This window comes from Ischnura elegans, chromosome 7 (genome assembly GCF_921293095.1).
Source record: "Ischnura elegans chromosome 7, ioIscEleg1.1, whole genome shotgun sequence".
In the NCBI taxonomy this organism is placed as follows: Eukaryota; Metazoa; Arthropoda; class Insecta; order Odonata; family Coenagrionidae; genus Ischnura; species Ischnura elegans.
The window spans coordinates 88,671,086-88,694,468 of NC_060252.1; the positions used below are offsets into that span (position 1 = coordinate 88,671,086).

General features: G+C 37.6%; 2 protein-coding genes across 2 annotated transcripts; one reads left to right on the plus strand and one right to left on the minus strand.

Moving 5' to 3' along the window:
• Positions 1-1,611: 1,611 nt before the first annotated feature.
• LOC124162686 lies at positions 1,612-3,280 on the plus strand. The gene is made up of 2 exons (XM_046539284.1): positions 1,612-1,764; positions 2,698-3,280. The coding sequence occupies exons 1-2, from the start codon at positions 1,627-1,629 to the stop codon at positions 3,076-3,078; spliced, it is 519 nt and encodes a 172-aa protein (XP_046395240.1). The 5' UTR covers positions 1,612-1,626; the 3' UTR covers positions 3,079-3,280.
• Positions 3,281-9,357: 6,077 nt separating this feature from the next.
• On the minus strand, positions 9,358-22,609 carry LOC124162466. Its single transcript, XM_046539007.1, has 2 exons — positions 20,809-22,609; positions 9,358-11,990 (listed from the first exon to the last, which is right to left on the minus strand). The coding sequence occupies exons 1-2, from the start codon at positions 21,114-21,116 to the stop codon at positions 11,726-11,728; spliced, it is 573 nt and encodes a 190-aa protein (XP_046394963.1). The 5' UTR covers positions 21,117-22,609; the 3' UTR covers positions 9,358-11,725.
• Positions 22,610-23,383: the final 774 nt, after the last annotated feature.

Consider the following 23,383-nt stretch of genomic DNA (forward strand, 5'->3'; position numbering starts at 1 on the left):
CAAGATGTCTTACCTTACGTGGCCATGCAAGCACTTCCTGTCGCCGAATGGGTGGTGGGGTGTCGTGGAAACTGAAAGAATTGGAGTTATCGCTGACATTGGATGGGAAAGGAAATGAGGCAAGGAAGACGACAGCCGCCTCTTACAGAATTTCTTAAAAATTGTGTCCGGTTATTTTTGCCCCCCCCCCCCTCGCACGTGTGAATTTCACACAGCCAGGGTGAGGGGGGCAGTTACTTTTTTGAGCTACCTACCCCGCTCTTCGAGAATTATGGTTTGAGGTGTCCGCAATCTTGATTTGGAGTATGAATCCAAGATTCTTGTATCAGAAGCCAGATACTCAACCCACTATGCTACCCATAATCTCCATTGTTTATTTAGAAAACAAAGTCATTGTCACACGTCAATAATCCTGAGATGGGAACGACCCAGTTCTCCTATCCACTCCCCTAACCGCTATTATATATTTTCCAATTTACGCTTTCCATAACTAGCATTACAAAACGAGCCCTTCGTTTTCCTTCCTTTTTTTTTAGGCTATTCTCCCTTCGATAACTGTCTTAACTGAGCCATCATTTGTCATTATTATTCTCAAGGTGTCATGATTTTTTTTAAGGCTAACGTTTTCTAAACTCTTCATAGAAATGCCTGATTACTCGATCACTTTCGATTTCATTTCATTCAAACAATAACTTTTTTTATAATGCAATATTTTCGCCAGTCTTGAACCACGAAATCAATTAAATTCAACGGAAAAAGTTATTCGTTTAAAAATTTAAGCGTAGTCCTTCTGAGGATACGTCACTTCTGCTCGACCAATCTGATTCCTGCCGTAATACTTGGCTAAGATTTTATGGATTACTTTCCATTATCTATCAGTATTTTTACATTTTATTGTTATTACTGTGGTGTATTAGTGTCGGTTTCCCACTACCCTTGGGTGAATGGTGGTCCATGCGTGTCAATCCCCAGTAATGTTGAGGAGGCAAAAGCCTAAACAGGTTTCATACGTACATTTATATTGGTATTGTTGTCTGGTGTAATCTGGTGGAGAAAATATTTTGGGGAAAACTCATGAAATTTTCTGTTATTAGAGAGGTCATCATTTAATGGTAACTCTCAGGCCACAGTTATTCCGCAGTATTTTCTTTAAGGAATATTCGTACAACACTAGTTCTTGAGATAATAAAAAATAAATCATTAAAACACCTAAACAATATTAGCTACGTATTTAAATACTCAAATTGAACAAAAATTCATCTATGTAAAAATTGGATTATATCTAACTTTTCTTTGGGACTATGAATGTTCGCCTTAAATACTTTAAACGAAGATCTTAATAGTACGCAACAGTACGCTTAACTGGTCTTTTTTGCTAACGTAGATAATACCCCTTCTAACTTTTGCTATCATCATAAATCAATTGGTGTTCCGTCGCGTCTAAATGTTTTGAAGGCAGAATACATTTCAGAGGCAAAGTAAATATGGGTAGGAGAAGTTTCCAAGTAGCAGATTCGACCTTCACATTGAAATGGAGACATATACTAGTAGCCATAAAGCTGATATCGTATAATACGAAGTAATTTTTCTTGACTCTTGCCGACATATGTGACCCATTCATAACCCATGATAAGTAGGTCAAGAGTGTTTTCATGTATAGCTTTCATCCACAAACACTGCCTTCGGAGAAGCTGGACAAGCAGGTTCTTTCTTCACTTACCACAGAGAAAGAGCACTGAGGGGAATAATAGGTACAGCTGTAAGGTAAGTAGCCGAAGCATTTGGCCCCTAAATAATCAAATTTTCCGAAAATAGCTTAGAATAACCAATAATTACACTAAACATTTTAGGCCATTATCAATAGAAGTACATGTAACATGTGTGAATATTATTTACGCTTTTTAAACAGCCAGATGTTTAAACCACGGCTTCAACTGATTTTTTATCAAAGCAAAACAATGCTGGAGTTTGCTTTTAGAAATAGCGAACATATTGTTGCGCCTTTTAACAACAACATTATTCCCTTCAAATGTAGACATTGACATGATTGTGTGACTGTACTTGCCTTTGAATAAGTTCGGTGATAGTCAAAAGAGAGTTAAAAGATTGTATTGGGTAGACTTGCTTGCGCATATTTGTGGGAAGGACATCTGCTGTTCATCATTTCATAGGTGATTTAATCAAAAATTTCTCTCAAATTTGAAATGCACTACATAAAATCTTTGTATTTTTCAATGGAGGATACGAAATCAAAAAATAGGAGCAAAAATTAAAAAAAGAGGGCATACATTACCTATACCTATTTCTTTGTACTCGAGGAATCACTTCAGTTTCATATCTTATCCGACACTTCCCCGCTGGTTATTCTTCTAAGTCTTCCACTCAATAATTTACCACCTTGGTGTCCTAAGTATAGCTTCTTAACACGCTATTTCAGGAATCATCTCTACATTAGCTAACCACCTTAAACTGATTCCATCACTTTGAGTGGTTAAAGAGTTCCTTTATCTCTTTGATCTTCCTAATTCTCCACTGTTCATCTTCATTTGGGGCACCAGAAATACTTCTCAAAGCTTTACTTTCCCATCTTTAAATGTCTTCTTCCGTAAACGTCACGGGCTATTCAGCCACTCTAGAGACCACCGTCCCTTACTTTCCTGCTTATGCCTGCTGCTGTTGTATCCCATTACATTGCAGATGAATACTTCTCGAAGAATAATACCCGCGGCCTGGCTTCTGCTGGTGATCGCTCACATTGGTGCGGTCCTAACCGATCGACATCCAGATACTTGCAAGGTATGCATGCCGAATACGAATGGAACGCATCCCATGACCTCCACCAACTACGGAGCCAACAACACGGTATGCACCACTCTGTCCTTCAAGAGGAATGATAATGCGGTGGATTATACATCGGGAGGAGATGCATTCCGTGTCATAACACCTATTCCCAGTTGCACGGCATGCACCGATGAAGCGCACAGGTTTTACCCCAGCTCCACGGGCACGATCTCGGACGAAAATCAGTGCATAAAAGTGACTTTTGTGGAGAGAGATGTACCTATAGATGGTTTGTAAGTACTTGAAATAATAAAAAAATATACTATGACTACTGCTTGAAAACCGATGGAACTTATGGATCAACATTAGTGACTGCATTTCATGGAAACCTAATAGGATCTTTGGACGGTGAAGGACCCATTACTATGGGAATCTCAGTGTAACTGTGGCCACCAGTAAGTAATGTAGTATTTTTTATGAAAGATAAGATTAATCACGATACCGACATCTTTATTAATTCCTCACCCATCTCTTTTAATTTTATTGATCGTAAACTGAAAGCAAGTCAGACAGAAAAGAATGACGGAAAGAGTTTCATAGGTGTGCGTAACTACGAAATTTGATTAAACTACTACAGTTTTTAATCGTGGGTAAGATAGTAAAATTGGTTATAGCTTCAGGTAAGATTCAAAGGGTGACACAATTTGATTTCTTTTCGGTTTAGATCACTCACTTAGTTATTCAAACCAACAGTTGGATTGGCGAGAGAAAAAGACCATTTCGGGCTAAGGCTCAACACCAAGTATACCCAGCTTCAGGAACATTTTTCGACTTTAGGCGAACTTCACGTACAAAACAAAACATCGTCGTCCAACTGGTGGGGATCGGGTCACTGTGATAGCTTGAGTGTTGGCTTTCCACCGCGTGACCTCAGAGGAAGGAAGAGGAGGCTGACAGAATGTTTCTTAAGTATTCCATGGAAACCTATCTTCATCGATGGAATACTTAAAAATAATATTTCTTTCTCCATGCACACGCAGAAGATTGCTGGAAATAGGTTACATCTTTACAAAACCGCGTAAATTTCTGCGTCAAATTTTTTCCTTCCTTCTACTGCATTGTGATCACATAGTTCCAATACTGCTGATTATATTACATTAATTTCATGTTTTTTATGTTAGCCCAAGCCAAAATTTCCATATTATTGAAAATTGTATTCCATCATATGCTATTAAATGACCTTTCCGAGTCCATACCTTGAATATGTTTCCACCGGTAGTGTTAGAATAGTATAGCCTCGTTTTGACCCTCCTATTATAACAGGAGACATAGGAAAAATAGTTATTTCTAAGACCAAACTGGTTTTCTTATTACTATGCTTGGGAAGGCAACAAACGTACATTTAAATCTATTGTTTCTTTGTTTTGAATATGAGCTATGACGCAAATGAGCACTCAGCGGTCACTGCTTGACGTAATCATAGTATTGAATATGCATGGAGGGAACTTGTTGAGAATAACCGTCCTCTGTTGCCTTTAATATATCACACGTAACTACACGTAAAGGGGTAGAATAGACGGTTTTGGAAGAGGTAGATATTGGAGTTGAATAAGAGGATTAAAGTTTACTACTATTTCGTTTGCGTATGATCACGATTTATCTTTCCAATTGATTCAGGCACAATATTCTTCAAGTTATAGAATTTAGCCTCGTTCACACCAACTAGTGTTGCTGCGAGACGAGACGAGACTTTAGCCAGTCTCGTCTCAGTCTCGTTTTCTGACTTCGGGTATCCTCTCGAGTCTCGTCTCGAGAACCCCAGTCTCCTCTCGGTCTCGAGTGTCGGACGAGACTCTCGTCTCGTTTCGTGTCACACAAAATAAATTATCACCGTTTCCATTGCGTACATAATCGCTGAATCGATATTCTTGAAATACGAGAGCCATTAATATAAATTGCAAACACATATTTATCTGGACACCAATTACATCAAACTACTGCTAAAATCATTGACTTTATTGATACTCAATGATTAAACTAGTAACATAATACGAAAAATGTTTAAAAATGGAATGTAGACATTAAAATATCCTGCAGAGAAATCCACAGAAGGTTCAAGAAAATAACTGCAAAGATAATGTTATTGCTATTAGAGAAAATTTTCGTTTTAATGACGTCGTTAAAATAATTTTTAGTATTAAAAATGTGTAATAAACAGGTTTTTTATTTGACTTTAGGCATTAAAGCTAAAGAAATAGGCCGCAAATCGAGGTATCCGGGTTCGAAACCCATCTGGGTGAATGATTTTTCCTCTAAGGAATTTTTCACTATTCTGCAAATGGATTTTTCCGAGGGGTTTCTGGCCCCTAATAGAAAGGACTGCATGCTTTTGAAATAAGTTTACCTGCCGCTAACATTTGAGTTTTGAAGGAAATATGATGAAGGGTGTTAGAATGAGAGGCTGATGAATAAAATTCGCTCTAAGGATCCAGTAATGGTAATTTTTATTTAGCAAAATATAGGTAAATGTAAGAAATTAAAGTCAAAGGAAAACCAATTGTAGTTATCTTTTTTATGATAACATCCTGAACACAATTTGGCGACATTGTGCCAAATACCTTCACTAACCTCGAAAGATATATCATGCAGGAAGTGGTACATACTTATTTCAATTATTATTCGTCTTTCTACCGAGGTGATGTGCTCTGCGAAATTGGAAATATAACTTTCTCGTCATTTTCTCATGGCATTTAAAGTATAAGCAGGATTGCAAATGCCGCTTGGTGATACTTTATACACATGCAAGTATAATCCAAAATATTTTTGTCGTAGAAGTAAGTACTGAAAATTTCCACTTAAGAAAATAGTCCAAATTTTTCTGGGTAAATTTTTTAAGGTTATTATCGCATGAAACAAGGAAACATAGCGTTTAACCTCTAAAGAGAGACAAGCATTCAACTGAATCCAGGAGCGGTCTGGGGCGATTGGTGCCCCTCAGCAGAGAATGGACGCCCTCCGGAAAATTTTAGGATTTTGCGTGCCCGGTAATGAAATTTGACGCTATTCTGGCTGTATAAACAGGACAAAATATTCTATGAAAAATATAATGAAAAGTAGGAACTTCAAAGCTTATGGAATTTAATTATGTTTTATGGTTCTATTATCTATTTAGTGAATTTGCTCCTTGAAAATGCCCTGAAATTAATGAACCCCTAAAATAACCTTTTCGAATAACACTTTTAAAGAGAAGATGTAAATGTAAAATATTACGAAGCACATTTTGGGGCCCGATAAAGACTTTTGGTTGTTATGCGTTAGCAATGTCTAATTAATTTTTGCATGGCATATAGATGTAGTCACAATTACCATGCCATTATTATCCATACTCTTTGGCTATTGTTTCAAAGTGTAGTTAAAAACTTGTGCAAATATTGATTTAATAATTTTTGTAGAAAAATTTAGGCCTGAATTAACAAACATGTCAAACTATTTTTTGAAGGATAATGTTTAACGATTTGTTTTGTCCATATAATTCAGCTGGCCAATTAACACTGCCGGTTAGAGAAGAAATCAACAATATAAATTAGGATACATTTTCAATATTTTAACTTATTTTGATTTTGATATTTATTTTAGAATGTTAAAAAAGTATTTTTATCAGTAAATGTCAAATATTAAAGGACCCGAACAATAATTATTTTTTGTGCTTTCCATCTAAGTCATTATGTGTTCAGGGACTCGTAAAAAATACAGACAATATAAATAATTACAACAGTATTAATACAACAATCTTCTACAAACTTAAGGAAAAAATACAAAATTAGTAATTATGTCAACTGTTGATATTCTTTAAATATTGCTGATATTTGACGCGAAGCCGAACTTGAATTCATCAGTCTAGCCGAAAACTCCTTCGAGTGGCAGATGAGCTGGGGTTTGAAATATCAACACCGAGAACATGCATGCGTCAAATAACCAGAAGCAACGTGGCTGCAGAAAATCCAGAAAAATAGTTCAGGAGATCAATTTCCTACCTTTTTTAGATCATTTTAATTCAGAGATATAATTAAGATAGACAGTACAGATTTCCGTGGAGTCCTTCCTCTTGAAGACCTCATTCCCTACAAACTATCAAGATTCGCGACTCGTCAAAAACTGCTACACGAAATGCGGCGTGCAGAAATCGTTACACAGATGTTTAACGAATTGGGTTGGGAGCCGCATTAGACTCGGAGGCTTCGCGCTAGGCTGAGATAGCTTGAGTGATTGAGTATGGATATCTTCAAGAGCGACACGTTGATCATATTATAACCCCACTAAATATCCAGGTACGACAAAAATGATAATATAATGGAGTTACTTAGGCGAACGGATAGGTGCGGGAATTTGTTATCTCCCACGGACGAAAAAGGGCTTTAATAAATTCTAGGCGTAATTTCGTTAGAACATTTCCTTTACATATGAATAGGGCGGGTGTCCTGACATCCCCCGTCACACGCCTATTGATGCAGATTGCGGGGTAGTATGCAGATGTAGCTTACCACCATAAAACTTTTACTAACAAAACGGCCTACCACATGTGCACGGTAGTCTCTTTATTTATCAAAGAATTTGCCAAAAACTACCGTTTATGAGTCTTAAAAATCCAAAATAAACAGGGGAGAATTCCCCAGACCCCCGGTTCCCCACCCTATGGTCTCAGGCGTATCACTGTAGGTTGTAAAATAGAGAATCATATCTTTCCTTTGTTTGCGCTTGGCGCAATACGTATATTGAAAATAGAAACTAAGTGCGCAAAAAATTAAAATTGAAGACAAAATCACTATGAATAATTTATTGGAACGAAAAAAATATACCTTTAAAAAATGTAGTAATTCATTTTCATTTAAAATACAATATCTGACGACAAATACAATATCGAAGATATCGAAAATTTTTAGATAAAGAAGAACGGGAAGTGTACTGGGTAAGCATGACGGCGTTGAGGGGTTAACACTCCCTTACTTGGCTGTAGAAGTCACGCTATTGCATTCAGAAATTGAGTTTTCGGCAAAAATTCTTTTTTCATAGTTAGATAATTTATCTAGAAGTTAATATTGAATGAAATTTAACATATAATACTTAAGAAAAAGGTAAATTTTTACTTCATCTCAACTGAAGAACATATTTTTAGGGATAAAGCTATATAAAATACCAATGCAAAACATATATCTGTATCATCACGTCTCGTCAAAAAGTGGTCTCGTCTCGTATCGATTTCTACCCAGCAGTCTCGTCTCGAGTCTCGCGGCAACACTAATTGTCTTGTTGAAGAATGAACTTTTTTCGCTTTCAAATCAGGACGCTTTTCTTAATTTATGCCATCAGCCGGTCCCATAACGGGGCATTATACTTTCCTGTTCTCGCTTTTCTCTCTTTTCGACTGTTTTTGTCTCTGTAGTGTTGTGATGAATCCATATTTCATTAACGGTACGTATTGACGGGGAAAATCCTCAGGATTGTGGCGAAAAGGTACCAAAGCAGCCTCGGAGCAAAGCATCCACACGATTACGTTTATACTCCACTGCGAGCAAACGCGGCAGCCATATTGCCGAGATTTTTTTCACACCCAATTTTTCGTGCTAACTGAAAGAGATTGAGCGTTGAAATATGCCCATGGCCTCAACTATATCGCGCACTTTGATTTCACTGTCACTTGAAACCATATCGTGAATTTCGTCAATCCTTTCGGGGGTAGACACAGGGCGCCCGAAATGACGTCCATTTTTTTTGATGTACGGCCACTTTTAAATTCATTTGCCCAATTTTAAATAGTTTAATACAGAAGAGCAGATGTGACATGAGCTTCATATTGCTAAGCTTTTATTTCTTTCGGCGTTGGCCCTCTTAAAAAGTACTGTTTCATCACCGCATGAAACTCAATCCATAAATTTTATCCATTTTTCTAAATAAATAAATTTTGCTCACTACAATTGGCAACAACAATGAAACTATGGCATAAATACATCTGAGACTCTAACAGCAGGCTTGTGGAGATTGCTGCTTTCTAGGAGAAATTAATTTTTTTACATTGAGAGTACAATCTCTCGGAAATTCTAAGGACTTATTGAACGACCCTTGTATCCATTATCAATTGATTCATTGTTAACAATTGATATTTGAAGTGCTTTTAATACAATTGTCCCTGAGGGGTCATATTTCAGAAATATGATCATTCACTCCTTGCTTGGCTGGCCTCGGTGGCGGCGGGGTATTGTCCTCGCTTGCCAATTCGAAGGTCGCTGGTTTGAGTCCTGCCTTGATAGGTTGTCTTTTATCCAGTGTATAGATGTCCATTATTGTCCATTGCTGTTGTTTTCAAGATTCCCCTGATGTAAAGACTTTATGAAATGAGCTGTTTTTGTGGAAGTGAGTGGAATAAATAAATGGAAATGAAGTAATCTACAAAATTAACAGCTGAGATTTGCTCAATAGGAACGACAGAGAGACAAGGAAATCACTATCTTCTATTATTAATGTAAGATCATAGGAAAAAATAGCATATGTTATTTATATTTGAATTAAATGATGGAAATATACATTTTTGAAACATTTTATTTAAGTTTAATAATAAATTAAAGTATGAAAACAGTATACAATAAAGTAATTACATTGAATGATTGGTGGGATGAGGACAGATGACAATAAGTTCCGTGGAACATGTATGATTCTGTGATATTGCGTGAATCAAAGACGTTGCTTGAACCTTTGAAGTAATTACAATTTTAATTGCATATTATACGGCTGAATCATGCGGCCAGTACCTTCATTAAGTTTAATCAAGTATGAATACACAGGTGCTTAATTAAGAGGTTTTTCGGGTAAAGCAATTTCTAAATCGACGAATTAATCACAAATTTATAACCATTTGTAGAATATTTAACCTGTGAATTATACTTAACCCCTAAATTTTCTGTATTTATTGAGAAGACTCTAGAATTCGTATATTCCTCTGTACTTATGATTTCCGCGCCAGAGTATCATGACTGCGTATTTGAAAAAGTAACCAATTTTTTGGGGTATATGACGACCTTTAGATCGAGGAAAATCTTAAAAGTCGGGGGTTGTCTAGTTGGCCAAGTCTGTTCTTATGGCGCTTGCTTTCAAACTTCCGTGCTGGACTACCGTTGGAAAAGTATTGCATTTTGCGGGGTATCTGCGGTCGCCAGGTACGGCAAGGGAAGCTAAAAAAGATGCCACACCTGAATCTCCGCTCTATGCATTGACCATATGAAAGCAGCGAGGGTATCGCTGATAAAGTAGTAATGATTTCAAAGCGGTACAGTGAGTTCGAAATCAATGTTTCAACTACAAAAATTGGGGGCTGTCTTGAACGTCTATTCGTCTTACTTGATGGAATGTATGGTATTTCTCCATGCACAATTCTATAGCCTATTTTTCAAACCCTAAAAAGAAATCAAACTGGAAACTGGAAAGTTAACCCAAACAATTTTCTTATTTGTGCTCATTTAAACAATATTTCATGAATTCAACTAATGAACTCTCTACATTAATGCCAAAACAATGGAAAACTAACCTTCATGGGAAAGCGAATTTCTCCAAAGAGTAATCTACAAAATTAGGAAAAGTTTTTCTGGGAATTGTGCGGACTATTTTCAGTTCTATTGTTGCTGCTAAGAAATTTGGTTTGAGAGAAAAATTTCACTTTTGGGCCACTGGTTTCTCTATCGCTCGTTTAGTTGTGCAAAGGTGAGAATCGTGATGCGTATTAAGTGAAAAAGCCATAGTTTATATTTTTGTAACATCAGTGGATGAGTAAATGTGAGAATTTGTCGTCCAATATAAAAGAAATTATACATTTTCGATAATATATGGCCTAAATATTCAGGAAAGCATTTCAGCGATTTCATCCCGTTGAAAAAAATTCAGTACGACCTATCAACTACATATCGTTTACATCATGCTAAAGAAACACAATCGTTTCTTTAGCATGAAGACGATCAAGCAAAAATTTCGACTTTGGAAGGCGGGATTGCTCCCAAAATAAAAGGAAAATGCATCCGAGTCAGCAAGCATCGTGGAAGCGTAATCATCCTACAGCAATTTGAGTCGGATGTCAAGCATGAGTAGTGAACGAGAACGTTTTTAGTAAATTGCATTCATTATTTAAATGAAAAAAATCCGGTGTGGGGTAAGCAGAATAAAGGCAACCAGAATATTTCAAACATGGCGGAAATAATTGGACTTGTTGTCATAAGAGTTGATGGTAAAAGTATTTTCATCATGATGAAATGTGTCATCAAAATGAAATTGTGTTAAATTTAATAGTTGGCGCAGGATACTAGGATTCATTCATAGAAAGAAAATGATATCCAGTGTATTTTGCACGTTGAGGAAGCATGTAATAACATCAGACTCAATTGTGAAAAAAATTGTGCGGTAGGATGCAACGCTAATTTGCGTGTTTTTTTTTGCAAGCACGGTAATAAAATATCAGTTCTGGAATTTGGGATTCGTTCAAAGTAAGGGTATGAGTTAAGAAAATTGCGAAATTTACGAAAACTTTCCCACTTCCATAATTTTAAATGTAAATAAAAATTAAGTAACAAATTTTTCATTGATTGCCCTCATAGTAACTTAGAAACTGTATATTTTTGTCTAGACAGAGTCCGTACTGGGATATATTCGAAGAAATAAATGACTTCTTGGTGCATTGAATATTATAAAAAAGTTGCTTCTATCGAATAATTTGTAGAGACATTTTTTATGTCCTGGTGACTACCTGGACGAAAAAAATATATTTTCTGTTTTTCCTGCTCAAACATGGGTCCTTATCTTGAATTTTGCATCAGAGATGCGTCAGAAGCACTGGGATTCGTTCGTAAAAGAGGAAACTCAATGACTTTACAATCATGGGCGCGGTTTAAAATTTCAGAATGCTCCATCACCGGCCCCCGGCAACAGTCCGACACCGGTTGTTGTGCCATCTCTGGCCGGGTGCGCAGTTGGAGGAGTCTGCCGCTTGTGTCCGCTCGGGGGCGTCAATGACGTGCAGCGGAACCGCCTCCACCGTGGTCGTCGGAGGGATCGTCGCTTGGGAGGTGCTGCCGCTCTGCGGCCAAGCGCCATCAACACTTCCAGCCGCATATTCTTCCTCACTGGATGTTCCGTTCATCGCCACTATGGGCGGGCGCCTCGTCGTCGTCCGCCTGCAAACCGCAATAAGGAAAAATGCATTAGAAACGTTGGCGGAGTATGGAGTTTTAAGGCCGTTTTACACGGGGCAGTGGCGCAGCGAGGAGGAGAGGGTTTGGGGGTTAAATCCCCCCCCCCAGAGCTCAGAGAAATTTTTAAATTTAATCCATTTTACTTAATGGATTAGTATTACTTATATAAAAGTGTTAGGATTAATCAAATATCCCTCACCAAGCCGTAAAACTCGCCATTTGGAACCGTTAATCTTAACAATTTTCTGGAGGATGGCCCCTGCAAATCCCACTTACCCTGGCGGGTATGCAATACCCCCACACCCCAAAGAATTAGTTGCGCCTAAAACACCCCCTTGAATTAATTTTTGGCTGCGCCCCTGACAAGGGGCACGTACTTGCACAATCTGACGTACGTACGAAGGCGCGGTCAAAATTGCGTCGTGTGAAGCGCTGAATTGCTAGAACACATGCGAGAATGAGTGAACGTGAGATGGCAAAATAGCCCCTCTTCTAATTCCGTTCATGCATTCGCGCAATTCCACGCCATTTAAGAAATTAATGCAGTTCTAAACCTGCGCAATTCCGTGCCCCGTGTGAAACGGCCTTTGTGTTGGGGGGAGTATCAATCTCTCCGGAGGTTTAAGAGCTATGGAATACCCCCCCCCAGTGAAATAAGGGGGTCCCCGTTTCTTTTAATTAGCCTCTCTGAACAGCATTGTTTATTTATTTCTTATTTTATTCTCAAACCACCGAATACAGCTCATATTGGCCATTTTAAATCGGGGTATTCAACATATTCAACTAGTAAGCGTTCATGACCAACCATGCCCTGGACAGGGGAAACCTACCCAGGCGGAACTCGAACCCGCGACCACTTGTTTGGCAGGCGAGGACGTTACCCCGCCGCCACCGAGGTTGGGAAGTTTTTTTGTTTTCATTGTACTTCAATGTAGGTACAGGATTTTTACTATTTTCGGACCAATCACCATAAAGTTGTGGGGGCCTGCCTCTCCCTGGACAGTGGGAACGAAACCCTTAGTACGGGCTCGCGGGATACACTCCTGAGGCAGGGACTTTAAGCGATCAGCTTTTCTCCTCTGCCACCAGAAGGGGAAGGACGGGAAGGAATAAGGAAAGGAGGCGCCGCCGCGACGAGAGCCCGACGACGCCTCCAGGGGAAGGACGGGGAAGGAAGGGGAAGGAAGGGAGGGGACGAGGAATCCTGCACCGTCACAAGGCGGGCAGGTCCTACCATCAGCGAAACCAAGCTTACGCAATTAATATGCTACCAATTTTAGTAGATTTTCCTATGAGGAAGAAAAATCTATCGATCAAATCGGTAGATCCTCTCCCTGGACACCCAAACCCCTCCAATGATTTTCAATAGTAGTCTGTTTATAGTTCTTATTCTTCGTTTAGCCATATACATTAATATATAGAAAAAACAGTACATATCCCATATCACATAAAAATTTTCACGGTATATGATCTAATTTCACTCAGAAATGGTACAATTGGAATTTAGTTACAATATTTAAAAAAAACTGTCATCAACGACCATGTGAAAATAATATTGAACCTCGCCTACAGACCAAAAACGATATATATTTTTGCACATTCCAAAGTATTTACTTTTTTACCGAAGAGAAGCTGTATTTTACATATGAATTTCTTTTTCAGGTCAATTATTATTCACACCTCTTATTTCACTAATGTTTACGTTATGTGAGGGAGTGAGCCGCCTAGGATTAAAAGGGATTATTTTTTTTTGTAAACAGAGTTAGGTACAGAAATTAGACAAAGAAAAAAACCGAGAGCAACTATATATTTATTAGTGCATTTGATTTTTCACCCAATGAAAGCACATAATAGAGACTCGGACGCCAAGTTTTTATATATTTTTTCTGTCAATATCTGTACCTAACTCAGTAAAAAAATCACTTGCGCCCTTACACCTCTCACCCCCTCGTATAAAATGAGTTACTTTGCTGTATTGTAATAGCTCGAAAATAGGGAAGTTTCCATGGTCAAAGAAAACGAAAGGCATTGATTGCGATTCGTTACCCACCATTAGTGCATTCATAATGTACTAATAATTTGGCTTCAGAAATCCCAGTTTAGACGATTGTTAATGCTCAATTTTATCCTCATTTGAAAAAGGCCAGATTGGCGCCAATGCGATGCCAATCCACGTGACGTCACAGGGACCTTGATTCTATACGAGTAGAAGGCAGTTTTATATCGTCTGAGATTACCGATGCATGCATGAGGCACAGAGCTCAGGGAAACATATCTTAATAATCATCTATTATAATTGACTAAGGCCGGAAAGTTTCCTTCGTTTAATAGGGTATTAATGATCCTTATTTAAGCCAAGCGCTACCTGCTAGCTGGGTACTTTGCTACCTTTAAGCAGCCTACATCGTAGCGGCACTCTTAGCCTCGCACCAAGGCGATGTAATAATCTTTCGATTTAGGCATTTTAAAATAGTTGAAACCTCCCTATTCCGTCCAGAATTGGACTTTATTTTCTTCTGGGCATTAATAAAAGACGGCAATGAAATGAGGCATCGAAAGCTGTATTGAAGCATATTATAACAAAGGATAAATCTATGGAAGGAAACTAAGTTTTTTTAAATTTTATTAGTAAATTTATGAAAACCATACCGACCGTTCCCCCTCCCATTTTGAACTTCTCAATTCAATACACAGTGAGGCATTTTCCCTGCATCAAAAATCCTATTTTATTCCTATCTCTTCCCAGCTTACCTTATATTTTCTCTCTCAAGGCCATTTTACGCGTGAATGATCAGCTGAATGATCCTGCGAATGACGGATTATGATAGAGAATGGATATAGATTAGTCCGATTAAGACGGATGAAGCCACTATCTTGAAGCTATAATTACACTGGACGGCATGAAAATCGGCCCTCACCCCATGACATCCTAAATCCGAATATGAAGTCCGTTTTTCCCCATCACCCACCATTTTCGGAGGAGCTCCCCTCCCTCCAATTTTTATCACTTTTCGGTCATTTGGAGGAATTAAGATTATTATTTTAGCATTTAAATTTTTTTTAAGGGTTTTGAGGGGTGCAAAATCCTAAAACGTTAATATTTATGGCAAAGAGGTAGATTGGGAGAGAATTAGTCTCCGTAATTTTTTTAAAAGTATTTTCAAATGAAAAATGTGTAGTTCATAATTTTTACAATAATAATAATAATAAATAACAAAGATTGCCATATTAGCATATTCAAACTTTGTCCTTCTAATCCTTATGGCTTGTCAGAAGGTTCCATTTGTCCTACACAGTGGCAACATGGAAAGCATAGCATTTATATTACATTACAAGTCACAACTTCATATGCAAAAAAAACAATAACATGACACAGAAAGTTTTAGGAGCTTTGAAATAAAAATATGAGAATTTAATACAATTTGTACATTTCTGGTTAAATTAAGGAAATTGCAAGTTTACAATTGCACTTATTAACCATTCTTTCACTTTTCTTTTAATATCGGCCAAATAGTTTACATTACATAGAGCCTTTAGCATACAATTGATTATGTGTATCTACTTTTACCTTACATGTTATTGTAAGGATACATTTTCAACAAAGGACAGTAAAAATTATCCAGGGAATGTGAATTACTACATTTAATTTTGTGCTCTTTTTTATATATTTCTCTATAACAATGAGCCAATTGTGTAAAAACGCATTAAAAACGATCAAGTTTGCAATTTTTTCGCATATTTTCACGTATTTTTTTTTAAATTTCCAGCTTCCATTTCACATCATCCTCCCCCGAATGATAAAAATATATAACAGCAAGAAACAGCAGTAATAATAAAAATATTTCGCTGTATAGCATAGCAAAAATAATTGAAATATGTAGCAATAGCTCGAAAGATTAGTAATTTTTAAATTTAAGCAACAAGTTGTTTTTCCTGTAGTGCAACCATGATAATGGATAGTGGCTTCATCTGTCTTAATCGGACTAATCTATATTCGCCTACTACTTTCATAATTTGTACATTTCTGGTTAAATTAAGGAAATTGCAAGTTTACAATTGCACTTATTAACCATTCTTTCACTTTTCTTTTAATATCGGCCAAATAGTTTACATTCGCAGGATCATTCGCAGGATCATTCGAATTATTACACAAGCCAACAATGAAAAAACATTTTTACTGAAACTACCTTATTCTTATGTTTATAAAGTTGCTGAATCCAAATATGATGGTTTTAAAGTTGTATCACCCACCATTTATTCACATTTTACAGTTAAATTTACGAAAACAAGCAATATTTTTAGAAATTAACAGCTTCTTTATTGTTATAATAAAATTGAAAAAGTAGGTCTAATGAACGAAGATAATGGGGATTACTGTTGGTACTTCACCGAGAAGTTCAGCAGAAAAAGCTTCGCAAGAAGCTTCAAGGAAAAAAGGGAAAGAAAATGTAGACCAATTCCAGTTGACAAGTGAATCCTGTATTATCACGCTGTAGTAAATGCAAACAATTTTATCACGATTTAGTGAACAGTAAATACAAACAAGTTTATGATGTAACACAGTGTTTCATTGATTTCACTGTAAACCATATAGGGGTATTACACTAAATATTAAATACATATTGCTTGGAAACTATGATTGATACAAAAAAACTAAGACCAGGTTTGGATTCGGCAAATAAAAATACATAAAGATCAGTTTTTAAAATAAAAAAATCTTTTGTTGGCCTGTGTTATTCATCGTGTAAAATGGCCTTTAGAGAGAAGATATAAGGTAAGCGAGGAAGAGAGAGGAATAAAATTACATTTTTGATACAGGGAAAATGCCTCACTGGGTATTGAAGTGGGAAGTTCAACTTGGGAGGGGGAACGGTCGGTATGATTCGCATTATGCTCCCTGTAAACTTACCTTTATCGGTAGAATAACTTCAATAATTGCGCTTTACCGTTGTTGTTCGGCGTCACGCCACGGCTCTGGCCCACACCTTCCGCCGTTAAACGAGCAAGTAACACTAATTGTGAATGATAAATGAGTTACTATTTCCCCAAAACTGCATAAATGTTGCATGAGCGTCGCGACCCGATTCACTCCGCTGAATGATCGTGTCAGTATAAATTGGCTCAGTAGGAAACCGTTCAATTAAACTGAATAACTTGACGAAGCGCCCAAGCATGTAACTTCTCGAGATTAGTACGGTATTTCGCGTTGAGTTCTCGATTCCCATTTTTTGGACACAAAACAAGATTTTCAGGACAGAAGAGACCATTTTAGAAGTAATTGGTGAAACCGTTTAGCTTGGCGCCACGCGGGAGTTTAATTCATTTTAATATTAGCACAATTTTTGGCACACTAGAGCAAATTATATTAAAAAAATTACCACGTTTTTGCAAGTAGTCATGCGGTTAAAGTGGGTTCATACAGCTATTACTATCTAATTACGTGAAAAAGAGTCTGTGGTGCAGAATACCCCCTTATACCCATTTTTTCATAAGATTCATAAAGCAGGAAATTCATTTAAAAAATGGATCACGTTCAAAGATAAAAACTCATTAATATTTTAAAACAATATGTTCATTTCCCGCAGCAGTAAATTCCTGAATATTACCCGCAAACAAAAATTAAAACCGTTTCTAGCATATTTTTTTATTGCAATGCCACCAAAATCAACAGGACTTTTGTAATTTTTGTTTTTTTCCCGGCGAAAAATTGCAGTGAAGTTTTCTCGGGTTTCACACCGGGTCAGGTCCTCCATTCTTCCTTCCAACGTTTCGATGAACAACTCGCCCATTGTCTTCAGGGATTCACGAATCCAATTGATTGGATTTCACACCGGGTCAGGTCCTCCATTCTTCCTTCCAACGTTTCGATGAACAACTCGCTGAATCGATTGGATTCCTGAATCCCTGAAGACGATGGGCGAGTTGTTCATCGAAACGTTGGAGGAAGAATGGAGGACCTGACCCGGTGTGAAACCCGAGAAAACTTCATTGCAACAGGACTTTTGCATTGGGGTAATTAAACATTTCAATAATAATACGCGTAACAACCGTTCCCTGGATGTTGGTAACCTACCCCACCGGGACTCGAACCCGTGAACCTGCCTGCGGGGTAAAGCCTGCCAAACACAGCCCCTGGGGGAGCAGTGTTTGGCAGGCTTTACCCTGGGGGAGCAGTGTTTGGCAGGCATTACCCCGCCGCCACCGAGGCCGGCAAATATTTCACGTCGCACTTAACCCATTTACGGCCAACGTTGCGAAAACGCAACATTATTGAGAAATGCAAAAAAATGTTTCAATTGAATTTTATTCATGTAGAATTCGCTTTTTTCGATAAAAATAAGTTTAAACTGATTTTTAGTGAGATTATAATGGCATTTAATAAGTATTTCGATACTTATAAAAATACTCAAAATGTGTCAATTTTCAAGTCACCTGTTAAGCAAGATAAATAATTTTTCCTAAGAGTAACTATTCCCTTTATTAAGTTTTTTATTCGTCCATGTGGACGTAGAAATTTCAATTAATAGATACTAAAACTTATATTTCGTCAGGGAGTCAACATTAAGCGAAAATCAGATCCGGAAAATAATGTTGCGTTTTCGCAACGTTGGCCGAATCCGATATCTATAGGCAGTTATGCAACCCGCATTAACTCACATTTCCGTCTCGTAGGAATATGCCGTTTTTACTGTCAGATATAATCCTACGCCTTTTCATGCCTCGTATTTGACATATATCATCATATTTGATAATTAAAATTCTTAGATATTATATTTCCAATGAGATTCTGCATTGTTTTACCTAAATCCAATATAAAATAGAGATGCATTACGGCTTGAAAGAAATGAGTCAAAGTGAATATTTTTACAGAAGATAACGTATTTTCCAGTTTTTAATTGACATTTTTATCACAACAGATTGAATTACAACACATAATGATTGTTTATGAATTACATGAAAGCATTTCGGGTGCAATGGAACACAAAACTTTGTACATTCAATCCGACTTAGTCCTTCCTTACTTCACGATTCAGCGATATCACCGACTTCCACAACAGGATATTTGGTGGAAGAAGACGATAAGGCGTAGATTTGGTTCGGAAATGATTGAATCAAAATATATTTAGATTAATAAAAAATAATCTGCACTTTTCAGGCAATTCCTGTCTGGACAAAAATGACAGATTTGTAAATTATGACCTCAATTTGACGACTCGAATTAAAAATTATTACAATTCGGAAATTTGCGCTTAAATTTTGAAATAATGAGCAAATGGTACCTTACTTTGGCCACTGCAGTGCATAAATGTTCTTTTATAACAAGCTTTTTAGATTTTGCTTTGAACTTTGGTGCTTATGTTATTCAGACGGTTTTAGGGTTCAACCCGGCGATAGAAAATTACTTCCATCGAAATTTAGGCTTGGAAGCAAATGCTATTCTGGAATTTCTCAAGGTTATCCGTGATTCCTCAAATCATCGTATGTTTTTCGATAACTTCTTTTCATCTTCAGACTATTTATTGTTTTGAAAGAAAAAGGATTATTTGTCACTGGAGCCATCCGTGAAAATATAACGGAGGAGTGTCTAATAGAATATAATAAAACCATCGACGTGAAACCGAGAGGAACATGAAAACAAACATTTGATAAAGCCGAAGGTCTTAATATTGTTCGATGGAATGATAACTAGATTGTCCCTGTAGACAGCAATACAAGTTTTTCCCTTCCATTGGGCACAGGGAAAATTTTCAGCAGAAAAAATAAAATACTATTTCACATACTAATCTATGCTAATAAAAGAAAATACTATTCGTGTTATTGGGCAGTATAGTGAATACATGGTAGATGTGGACCTACTTGATAATGCAAATGCAAATTACCACACTAGAATTCAGGGGAAAAAAGGTCCTAGCTTATCAACTTACTGGACAGTGTTTGCACTAACGCCAGGAGATTGCACAGGTTATGCAACAGAAGTAAATTAAATTTACTAAATTTCACTGGTAGACTTCAAATCGTATCTAGCAGGGACGCATCTAAAAAGTGAAGTGAATCAGTCAATAGATGACGTACCTCTATACAGTTCGCGTCCATAAACATAGAAAAAGTTAGGCCATGTAATTCATCGCGGATTCGTGAAGCATGAAAGGACGAATTTGGCCATAGAGTTAAAAAAAATCAGTAGTTGCCGATACAGTGTAAAAGCCAAACCAGGTATGAATGTACGAAATTTTATGTTCCATTGCTCCCAAAATGCTTGAGTATTTCATAATTAGCCATTAATTATTGCAATTCAATCTGCAGTGATAAAATTAAAGTCAATGATAAAATGTGAAATACATGCTCTACTGCGAAAATTTTCGCTTTGACTTATTTCTTTCAAACCGTAAAGCATATCTATTTTATAGTAGATTTAGGTCAAGTAACAACAACATCTCATTGGAAACATAATATCTAAGGATTTTATTTATCCAATATGACGATATTTGTCATATACGTGACATAAAAAGGTATCGGATTATATCCGACAGTAAAAACAGCATATTCCTATAAGACGGCAATGTATTGTAATGCGGGTTGCGTAACTGCATACAAATATCGGATTCGGCCAACGTTGCGAAAACGCAACATTTTTTTTTACCAGAAGCAAATTTTTTTGAAGGCCCATATTTTCAATTTATCTTATTTAGCATGTTATTAGGTAAGATGAAGAGAAAAAATTATATATTTTCAAGTATTTCTTTACTCGGCCGGTAATGGGTTAACACTGGTTTTGAATGTTTTCTCAAATGGAACCTACCTGCGCATTGGAGGCAGGGGTAGCGGCAAGGGCGCCACCATCTCCTCCGGAAACTGAGGCTCCCAAAGCGGCCTCTTCGTCGCCATCCGCTCCGGTCTCTCTGTTGCCTCCAGGCGGTAGTTCGCCGCCGGTCTCGCCGCAGTCGTCTCCGACGTGGGGGCCCAAACTCGAGGTTCCGCCGGCCTCACGACCTTGGCCACGGCCAGCAGAGGCGCCTGCTGGGTGAAGGCCAAGGCCAGGACCACGCACGCGGATGAGAGCGACACGAAGAGGCGCGTATTAGGCATGCCGTGACACCCTGTATTCATCACTGATATAATTCAAGTGTCTATGAAGTCAGCAACACTGGTGAAGAGGCGTTAGGTGTTCCTCCAACCCTTCTCTTTACCTTCCTTCCTCCACAGATGCAAGTGGTATCACAAGTGGAACCCTATTTCGCGAATAAAATCGAATTTCTATTTTTCACGTCTGTAATGAACACTTGGACTGAGATATAGGATGTTTTTCCTAGTGTTATTTTGCCTTCCTTCCCCTGTAGAGGCAAGGGGTAGCAATTCACGACAGTTTTTTTTGCTTGCCTAACAGTTTTTCCTGAGTGCCTGAGTGATAGCTTTTTACGACGTATTTAGTCTTGATAATCAAATTGAGATGCCTACGACTACGGCTACACCATTCCTGATGCGTAGTGTATCCTTCTTAGTATCCTCCTTGCCTGCTTTTCTCGCCGGGAAAAATCGGTAGTCACTTATGACAAGTTTATGTCTCGCAAATAAAATTAAGATGCCTACGACGTCAGCAGCACTATCCCAGATGCGTTGGGTATTCTTAGAAGTCTTCTCCTGGTATTTCAAACGACATCGGCGATTTCTTGCATCCAAAAATCAAATGGAGATGTCTACAAGTTGAGCAGCACTATTCTAGATGCGTTGGGCATCCCTCCAAGTCTTTTACTTCTTTCTTTCAGTCGACAATAACGATTTATTGCGTTTTAAAAGTCAAATTGAGATGCCGACAAGGTGAGCAGCACTATTCCAAATGCGTTGAGTATCCTTCAAAGTGTCCTCACCTGCTTTTCTCACCAGAAGCAAGTGGTAGCAGCTTCTGACGGTATGATTTATGTCGCAGAAATCAATTTAAGATATCTACGACGTCAGCAGCACTACCCTAGGTGCGTTGAGTATTCCTGCAGGCCTCCAACTTGTCTTTTCACTCAACAGGGACAATTTCTTGCGTCTAAAAATCAATTTGAGATGTATACGAAGTGAGCAGCACTACCCCAGATGCGTTGGGCATTCCTCAAAATCTCCGAGCCTTCCTCCCTCTGCAGTTACGCGAGTGGGATTGTTTTTTTTCTCGCCTGCCCGTTCGAGTGAGGGACGTGGGTGAGGTTCTGCTTTCAGAGAGCTGCTTTCTCCTCTTCGCATTGAAACAAGGACGGCAGTCGGTGTTTAGGAGGGGCCCCACCGTGACCCCGGGACACACCAACGCACCCTCTAGTCAGCTGAGCGCATCGGCGGTTGTTTCGGCCGCAGATTTCGGTCTCTCGAGGAAACGGAACGGAAGATTTCGCTAGGGCGTTCTCTTTTAATTTTCGCGCGTGAGAATAGTAGGGTAAAGTTTTCCATAGCAGTTTTTCGCTCGTAGTCGACGAAGTGTGCGTTCTAACCTTGGAAAATAAACTTCGCTTCACATATTCCGCGCTTCTTTTTAATGCACTTGTTTTCGCGGGTCATTGTGGCCCATGAGGTAAGTTTCCTGGGTATCAGACAATTACTTATGCCACTTATTTTTTATCAGAGCGCGACCCGGGTTTTAATGAATTATCATCATCTTCAGGCGTAAATTATATGAATAAATAAATTATATAAACTATATTAAATATATAAATAATTCATAAATACGTTAATAATTATTGATATATTATTAATATATTATTAATTACTTAATTATTAATACATTAATAATTATTTATTATTGATATATCAATAATTATTTATTATTAATACATTAATAATTATTAAATATATTATATAATATATTGAAGATGTTGATAATTCATTGAAACCCGGCTCGCGCTCTGATAAAAAATAAAAATGTATAAGTAATTGTCTGATATCCAGGAAACTTATAATGGAAACCACAAAGTAAAGCAAGAGTTAGTGAATTTTGCCCATGAGATGTACACAATGACACTAAAATTTACGAAAATCAACCCATAGAGGTGCAAACAAAAACACTACAACAAGGCTCAGTAAGTGGAAATAGAATGAAAAAATTAGCCAAGAAAAGATGAAAAAAATATAGATATCTATATCAACATATACCTACACACACTTGCGTCCCGAATGCGGATACCAGGGAATTCAGTCGCATTAAATGTCCGCACCTATGAAATACATTGTAAATAATCCCACTACTCATTCAAATTTATTGTTTTATCATCATTACTTATTCTTTCCTTGGTTGCGACAACAGTTATCATTTCCAACTTGCGCACTAGGTCATTCAACTGCACAGAACCACGAAATAAATTTGCTCTGTACGAGATGTGTTCAGAAAATAACGGGAATTTTGA

Excerpts from the sequence above, each read along its gene's own strand:
- LOC124162686 (XM_046539284.1), top strand. The coding sequence starts at position 1,627 with ATGATAAGTAGGTCAAGAGTGTTTTCATGTATAGCTTTCATCCACAAA. Across the intron at positions 1,765-2,697 it reads ATAATAGGTACAGCTGTAAG|ATGAATACTTCTCGAAGAAT; the intron begins GTAAGTAGCCGA and ends ATTACATTGCAG.
- LOC124162466 (XM_046539007.1), bottom strand. The coding sequence starts at position 21,116 with ATGAATACAGGGTGTCACGGCATGCCTAATACGCGCCTCTTCGTGTCG. Across the intron at positions 11,991-20,808 it reads CCCCTGCCTCCAATGCGCAG|GCGGACGACGACGAGGCGCC; the intron begins GTAGGTTCCATT and ends TGCGGTTTGCAG.